At 43.6% G+C, this 8,257-nt stretch overlaps 1 protein-coding gene across 1 annotated transcript; it reads left to right on the top strand.

Annotated features, from left to right (window-relative positions):
- The first annotated feature begins 716 nt into the window (after positions 1 to 716).
- Positions 717 to 7,396, top strand: ATP5A1 (ATP synthase, H+ transporting, mitochondrial F1 complex, alpha subunit 1, cardiac muscle). Its single transcript, XM_009322981.1, has 12 exons — positions 717 to 728; positions 806 to 884; positions 1,992 to 2,161; positions 2,978 to 3,151; positions 3,232 to 3,398; positions 3,543 to 3,691; positions 4,652 to 4,803; positions 4,934 to 5,158; positions 5,266 to 5,373; positions 5,929 to 6,073; positions 6,294 to 6,444; positions 7,182 to 7,396. The coding sequence occupies exons 1-12, from the start codon at positions 717 to 719 to the stop codon at positions 7,261 to 7,263; spliced, it is 1,614 nt and encodes a 537-aa protein (XP_009321256.1). The 3' UTR covers positions 7,264 to 7,396.
- Positions 7,397 to 8,257: the final 861 nt, after the last annotated feature.

The raw sequence follows: 8,257 nt of genomic DNA on the forward strand, positions 1-8,257 counted from the left end.
GGACGGCGTGTCCTTCCCCGGGGATGCGGATTGCACTGTTAGGGTTCAGGTTAATGTTTGAAAGCTCCTAGATCCCAGTCAGGGTTCGGGATTTGAGCTGTGAGGCTTTGCCAGGTGGCATTTTTTTCCCCCGTGTTTGTGGGGAGAACGAGGGTGGGAGGATCTGTCAGAATCCGTTCCTGGTCGGTGTCCCTTGTGAAGGTGAACGGAGGAGAGGCCTGCCCAGGCTTTCAGAGAAATAGAATTAACGCTGCATGGGACTGCACTGGGAGCTTTGCTTGGGATGTTGCATTATAATTTTTAAACGCATTCGTTATCACATTTATTTTTTCGTTTCTGCTGTGGTATATGTTCTAGCTATACTTCAGAAATTCTGCAGTTAGATTTTTTCTTAGAAAGGCCAACCATTAGAGTGCACAATCTTATATTTCTCCCTTGTGCATAACCATGAGGGGTGCACTGATTTCTTTACACCCCAAGCTTTTGATGTTCGGCATAAAGGTGGCAAACAAGAGGAGGTGTTGCTTTGCGAGCTGCTGCGGTGCTGGGCTGGTGACATCAGTGCAATGCAGAAAAATGCAGCGAGTAATTTAAAGCAATCTCCTTTACCATCTGTCCTTCCTTAGTGGAGCTGGACTTGGTTCCATAACTACAAGCTGTGAATGGAGTGCTGTGGAGTGCAACTCAAAACTGAGACATGTTAAATGTATAAGCTCATGATCAAAAATGTCAGTGTGTTATCTCTTAATTTTTTTTTTAAAGATTGAGGAAATCTCACTGTTACTGAATCAATTACTTATTTTAGATTGCCAGAAACACCCTGGGTGCAGCATTTGTTGCTACAAGAAACATCCACGCCTCCAAAACATGCTTTCAGAAAACTGGTGAGTCTGAGAAAGGTCTTCATATAAGAGTGCGGTTTAAGAACTTGCTCTATCAGATAAAAAGGAATTTGAATATGGAGGGGGGTGTCAGTTGATAAAACACTTGAGGACATTTATGTACTGACAGTATTTAACAGTGAACTATCTGTTGCACAGTCACATCCCGGAGATTTCCCTTTAATAACTACTCAAATTATGCCCAAACCAAAGGAGTGGTCACATGTCAGTTGGCTTACACAGCTTATCTGCTTCACGAGGATTCAACTCAGTCTTCAACTCCTGCAGAATTATTTGAAAAAACGCCTCAAATTCCAGTTTCCTGTCTTGTTTGTAACGGTATGAAGGTATGGATGACTTTCCGAGGCCTGCCTGGGTTTGACCTTGTGTCCTTGAGTATAACTTTTTTGCTGCCAGCATCTTGGTGTTTGGAGGCGGCAGTGGCACTGCATAGCTGTATCTTTGGTAGTGGTTCACGTACAATTTCTGAAGTGGTTTAGGATGATTAAAGGTATTACTAGGAAAACACAATTTCAGTGTTACTGTTCCCTAGGTGAGGAAATGAAAAGTTGTTGGAGGTACACTGCCAAACAAATTTGAGGAAGATGGAGAATACATTTTTGTAGCTTATATCAAACAACTTGCCCCTTAAATGTATTGAGTTCCTTTAAATATATTTGGATCTTTGATTACAAATCAGTTGACAGGGTGTTTTGATGCCTCCAGTCTAAGTAAATGCTCTGCAAGTGGAGCTAGTGTGTCTGTTCTTTCTGAGCTAAGGCTAATTATTTAATCTAATTGGTTTCTAGGGGGAGAGATTGTTGATAGTGTAGGACATACTGAAGGAAATTGATAACTACACAGCCATCAGTGTTTTGATTGAAGCTGCTCATAATGATGAGTTGAAGCTGCTTCATATTTATTTATTTACGTATTGGCTGTGAACACAAAAGCTGTTATTTATCTTATGCATCCTACATGAGAGTGTTACTTGCTAGACCTTGTGGCATACCTGAGAAAGAATACCTTGGCTTGTGAATTCAAGATAAGCTTACTGAATTCATACTGTGCCTTGATGTGCTAAATCTGGTTTGAAATGTCTTTTTCCAGGTACTGCTGAGGTATCCTCTATTCTTGAGGAACGTATTTTGGGAGCTGACACCTCTGCTGAACTTGAGGAGACTGGCCGTGTGCTCTCGATTGGTGATGGTATTGCCCGTGTGTATGGCCTAAGAAATGTCCAAGCAGAAGAAATGGTTGAATTCTCCTCTGGACTGAAGGTAAGCTTTCACTAAAGCAGTTTGTTTAGCCTAGAAATATAAAGAAGACTCTTTTTTTAAGGAGAACATAAGGCTATGCTTGGAGGTACCTGTATGGACCTTTTACAGACTTCATTGAAACTTTAATACGTAGTAACTAGTAGAAATGATACTACAAAAGCAAATATTCTTTGAATTTGTAACACTTTGCTTTCAGTATCAGTATCTGGTTCTTGGCCAACATTTGAGCTTTATTTGTCTTCATCTGGGAAGTATAAGAACTAATCTGGCATTGGGTTTGTTTTCTTTGGTTTCATGCTGGTTTTTCTGTGTACTGTTGAATAATAGCCTCTCTGCTCCAATACAGTGTGCAGTTTGCTGACTTCTTAGAGTCCCAAGAGTAGACTAGAGTTAAAAAGCTGTCTGGCTGTTCCGAGCATACTGCAACAGCTCTTCCAGTGTTTTTAATGGCCTAACTCACCTTAGGCAGAGAAAAAGCCAGTGCTTTTCCCTTGTCCAATTCCTAGGCAAGAGAGAAATATTGTATTTGAACGCTGCTTATCCTTTCTGTTCTTTTTAGAGAGAGAAATGACTGAATGCTAGACTGCTGCAAGTATAGTTATGTAGTAAGCTGAAGACTTAGGCAGGTTCTCTAACCAGTATGGAAGAACATACACGCATTGTACATAAAAGCAGAACATTGTTGTTACAAATAAGATTGAGGTAGATTATGTTGGATATTCTACACTGTTAGAGTTATCACATCGGTATTAAACTGTCAAAATTTTCGTAAAGGTTGGTGTGGGTTTTATCAGGATAATGTGATCTTTGTCGTAGGGTATGTCCTTGAATTTGGAGCCCGACAATGTTGGTGTTGTCGTGTTTGGTAATGACAGACTGATCAAGGAAGGGGATGTCGTGAAGAGGACTGGTGCCATTGTGGATGTTCCCGTTGGGGAAGAGCTGCTGGGCCGTGTTGTAGATGCCCTGGGCAATCCAATTGATGGGAAGGTAAGCGTAACTAGGTGTTTACTACTTCTGCTTGTATTTATGTGATACAGACTGCAACAGGTTTTTTCCTCTCTTCTAAGGGTCCTATTACATCTAAGACACGTAGAAGAGTTGGCTTAAAGGCCCCTGGGATCATTCCCAGAATCTCTGTGCGTGAACCTATGCAGACTGGTATTAAGGCTGTGGACAGCTTGGTGCCCATTGGTCGTGGCCAGCGTGAGCTGATCATTGGTGACAGGCAGACCGGGTAAGTTAAATGCCCAAGCTAAAAGTGTTTCCTTAAACAGAGACTCGAGTACACTGTGTGCTGATGTACAAAGCCGAACACGGAACTGTGTAGAGGTTGGGAGAACTGTAGGCAGCTTAACTTACCAACCTCTGTGTTACACAGGAAAACTTCAATTGCAATTGACACAATAATCAACCAGAAACGATTTAATGATGGAACAGATGAGAAAAAGAAGCTGTACTGTATCTATGTTGCAATTGGCCAGAAGAGATCTACTGTTGCTCAGCTGGTGAAGAGGCTCACTGATGCAGGTACAGATTTTTGAAGACGGTTGAGCCTGGCAACTAGTGACATCCTGTTCTCATTATAATGCTGACTACTACTATGACCTCTCCTAGCTGCAAGTATAGACAGAATTCTTTTCGTATTAAATGAGTGAACTACTTGCTTTTGTGGACAAGAAATCTTTCTAGGTATCTGGGGAAAAAAAGAACTCCTTTTTGCTACATCACATTAGAAGACTGGTATAAGGTCCCAAAACTGCTGAATTGCTTCTGGAAAAGTCAGCCTGTGGTGTTTTGTTTGTTGGTTTTTTTTTTTTCAGCAGAGTTGAGAGCTTCCTTTTGGCAGTCAGGCCTGATGACAAGCTACAGCCTACAAGTATTTATGGACTTGGCATTTGTTTCACATGTATGCAAGTTAGTGTGACTGGCAGTTGCAAGTTTAGCGGAGAGACTTCACTGCCCAAGTGTAAGGGATTAAACGATAGCATATTTTCAGTAACAGTGATCTTGTTGACCAACATGTAACAGAGCTGGCAAGAGATCAGGCACCTTACCTCCTGCCTGCTGATCAAGCGGAGTCATGCCTAGCAGAAACACCACACACACCCCCATTTTGATGACAATAATCTGTTTGGGACTACGAAACAAAGGGTAGTACTGCCTTGCAGCAGCCAGGAAACCATGGACTTTTAGGCTGAGTTACTCCTAGAACCAAAGTGTGTCTTAGTGAAAGTTTAAACTTCATTTTAAATGGGAAAGAAGTCTGCAAGTGTTAGACATTAGCTGCCATGAACTTGCTCTTGAAACTTCTTGAGTTAGTTGAGCTAACGGACGTGTTAACCTAGTACGGTATTCTTTCCTGTAACAATGTAGTGGTGCTGCCGGGGCTTGCTTCAGCAGCTAGTACTTCACATGAGTGTTGTATTTGCTGATTACGGGCATGATGAGGTAATATACTCAGTGGCGTGTGTCTCTAATTCTTTCCAGATGCCATGAAGTACACTATTGTGGTGTCTGCCACAGCATCCGATGCAGCACCCCTTCAGTATCTGGCTCCCTATTCAGGCTGCTCCATGGGGGAATACTTCAGAGACAACGGAAAACACGCGTTAATCATCTATGATGACTTATCCAAACAGGTCAGGAAACATTGTTTATAGGCCTCATAGTCTAGCAGTGGTGTTTGTAGCTGTAAGATCACCTCAGGTTTAGAAATTCAAAGTTTTAAATGAGCTACTGAAGTGTGAGAGCTTTCTTTATACCACACAGGCTGTTGCCTATCGTCAGATGTCTCTGCTGCTGCGTCGTCCACCCGGTCGTGAAGCCTACCCAGGCGATGTGTTCTACCTGCACTCTCGCCTGCTCGAGAGAGCAGCCAAAATGAATGATTCCTTTGGAGGTGGCTCTCTGACCGCCTTGCCTGTCATTGAAACTCAGGCTGGTGATGTGTCTGCTTACATTCCAACCAATGTCATCTCCATCACTGATGGACAGGTAGGACATTTTCTTCACATGCCAGTACTTCTGTGTAACTTACTGGCAGGTCTCTGAGGAGGCTTCCGGGCTTCTGACCAAGATGATAAAACAATTTTCTCCTACAGATCTTCTTGGAAACTGAACTGTTCTACAAAGGCATCCGTCCAGCCATCAATGTTGGTCTGTCGGTGTCCCGGGTGGGTTCTGCTGCTCAGACCAGGGCTATGAAGCAGGTAAGCATGAAACTGCTGCTCCTCCTCTCACTAGAGACGAGTAGTGTGTAGGCTTTCCAACCCATTTCACTCTAAAGAATTGTGAATAGGGAGGGAATAAAACTTTGGATTCCTTAGCGTTACGAAATTATAAAAGAACAAACTTTGGGGATCTCTTTGATATTTCCATTGCCTGCTGAGAGAGGGGGGAGAGAGGAAAATAGTATCTGCATAAAGATGTAAGACTAAGTTTCAGTATGCTGAACTGGGTACTGATCTAACTAGAAATAGAGAATGCTGTCTTTAACCCCACACTTAATCCAGATATGGAATTAGAGAGGTTTGGTATCAGCTGTGCCAATTTTAGGGAGGAATAGTGTGCTTATGTTAAAAGGCCAAGCAGATGGTGGGATTTTTAGAAATGCCTCTAATCATCTCTCAGAATCTTGAGATTCACTTGACTGGTATGCAAGGCAAAGCTGACCTGTGACAACTGTCAGCTGAAGATAATCTGCAGACTACTAGACTCGTTTGACAACTGGCCAAACTCAGTCTGAGGTGTATCTTGTGTTGTAGGTGGCAGGTACGATGAAGCTGGAATTGGCTCAGTATCGTGAAGTAGCTGCCTTCGCTCAGTTTGGGTCTGATCTGGATGCCGCCACACAACAGCTGCGGAACCGTGGTGTGCGCCTGACAGAGCTTCTCAAACAAGGACAGTATGGTGAGTGTCTTGGACTGACGAGTCTGCATTTCCCCTTAGTCTCTTGTGCTAACGAGGCCGGTCTTTGTGGCAGCATTAAGATATTCTGTGGACATGGTAAATGTAGATTTATTTGAACCATGTTGCGTTTGTGCAGTTGATCTTCAAAGAAGGACTCTGTAAATACCGGTGTCTCCCAATGTAAGAGTTACCAATGGCGTGAACGCTTTCTTTTCTGCAGTTCCCATGGCTATTGAGGAACAGGTTGCAGTCATCTATGCTGGCGTAAGAGGTCACTTGGACAAGCTGGAGCCCAGCAAAATCACTAAATTTGAGAGTGCTTTCCTAGCTCACGTACTGAGCCAGCACCAGGCCCTCCTCTCCACGATCAGGTATGATGATTTATCTTGCTTCGTCCCAAGGGTATTGACTTGATGGCTGGAGTGCAGGTAATGGTCACTGAACTGTTAATTTAGTGTATCCTAGAACATCAGGCCTTAAGCTGCCTGTACCAGAACTGGAGGTTAAATCAGCCTTCCTACCGTCCTTGCGCTGTCCAGAGCTCAGCTTCTTGTCTCCAGTCTTTACTTAGGAAATCCCGCTGATGCTTAAAATGAACCCAGCTGAATACCCTGCCTAATCTGATATTGAAATCGCTTAATCTAGTCAGTTCCTATACTTTTAGTAGCTTTAAGCTATTGCAGTACTGTGGATTAAGTGCTGCTCGCTGCCTTCCCTGCCACTGAGCGTGGACTGTTGGGGATTGAGTATTTCCATAGCCCTGTCCTGTAAACTGGCCCTAGCTTGTTTTGTCACGAGTCAAATCGTGTGCCTTCCCTCTCTGAGGCACAGCTCTATAGAACGTAGAGCCTTGTTGAACTACGTACAGCTATTTTGAAAGTAGTTGTTGACAAACCTTAGTTCTTAAACGGGACTAACTTTTTGAGGAGAAGGGATGTGACGTTCGTTTCAGTGATACAGCTTCATGCATCAAACAGAAATGCATTAATTCATCTGCTAATTCTGTTAGAAATTGGAAGGTTCATTGCCAAGTTTTTCTTTGCCTTGGTCAGGGATTGACCATGATGTCTATTTCTGTGTCAGAAGTTTAACTAAATTCTTTCAACAGGACCGAAGGAAAGATCTCTGACCAGACAGAAGCGAAGTTGAAGGAAATAGTCACAAGTTTCCTGGCTACTTTTGAGGCATAAACTCTTCAACTGTTCGAACAGACCAGGCTGTTGTCGTGATCCCGTGCTCCACCTCCATCAAAGACTTAAAAGTATGTGCGACTTGAATGTACAGATCTCAATGAGAATAAAAGTTTCCATGTAAAAAGGCATGTATATTCTGTTCTAAATTATTGCCTTTCTGGCTGGCTACTTGAGCAACACGTGCCTTTAAAGCCACAGAGTTAAACTCCCCCGGACACACGCTGAACTCTGAAAAATCAGGAGCCATCTTAACCGTTGGGGGGATCAAACTCCCCTTAGAAGAACGAGTAGGGGTAGCAGTTGGATTCTAAGGCTGCGGTTCCCGTCGAGACAGAGCTGAGGGTCGCTCTTGCAGTTCTTATCCTTTTCGCTAGACAGCTGATCTCGGAGAAAGGCATACAACTGGGGAAGCAGTTCACGCCCTCTTGTCACGGGTGGTAACTAGTTGGACCTCAGAGTACTCTTTAGCAGTCTGATAGTGTGACAGAGTATTTCTTAGAATTGCTGGGGGAGGTACAAGATTTGCCAGTGTTAAACTTGTATCTGGGATGTGGGGAAGTTCAGTTTAAAGTCGCTCCGCTTTGTGTGGTGTATTCAACTTTGCCTGGTATGCTGGAACTTGGTCCTTACTCCTCGGGGGAGCCTCTGCTCCGCAGCTGCCTGCGATCAGGACTTCTGCTGAGGCTGTTCACTCCGTCCCCAGTTAACTTCCTTCACAGGAGCATCCTGCCTCCAAACCTGCTGTGTTACAAGCAGCTGGAAACATCTCATCTAAGCCTTTCACACAGTTCCAGGCTAACAGGCTTCTCTGTTAATGCCTTGAGTACTTGGAGAGTGTGAGCTCTTGCTTCTGCAGCACAGGAAAAAATAAACACTTCTTTTTTTTTTAGTCCAGAAGTGGCAGACACCTTTCTGGGAAGAGCTGGCGTGTTCGAACGGTGCTGTGCACCTGGAGGAGGGCTTCCTGTGGAGTTTCTCTTGTCTTTCACAG

This window comes from Pygoscelis adeliae, unplaced genomic scaffold (assembly GCF_000699105.1).
Source record: "Pygoscelis adeliae isolate BGI_AS28 unplaced genomic scaffold, ASM69910v1 Scaffold182, whole genome shotgun sequence".
In the NCBI taxonomy this organism is placed as follows: domain Eukaryota; kingdom Metazoa; phylum Chordata; class Aves; order Sphenisciformes; family Spheniscidae; genus Pygoscelis; species Pygoscelis adeliae.

What these genes read in the sequence shown, in the direction of transcription:
- ATP5A1 (XM_009322981.1), top strand. An exon ending in AACATGCTTTCAGAAAACTG is followed by an intron (nt 885 to 1,991) that starts GTGAGTCTGAGA and finishes GTCTTTTTCCAG; the next exon opens with GTACTGCTGAGGTATCCTCT. An exon ending in TCTCAAACAAGGACAGTATG is followed by an intron (nt 6,074 to 6,293) that starts GTGAGTGTCTTG and finishes TCTTTTCTGCAG; the next exon opens with TTCCCATGGCTATTGAGGAA.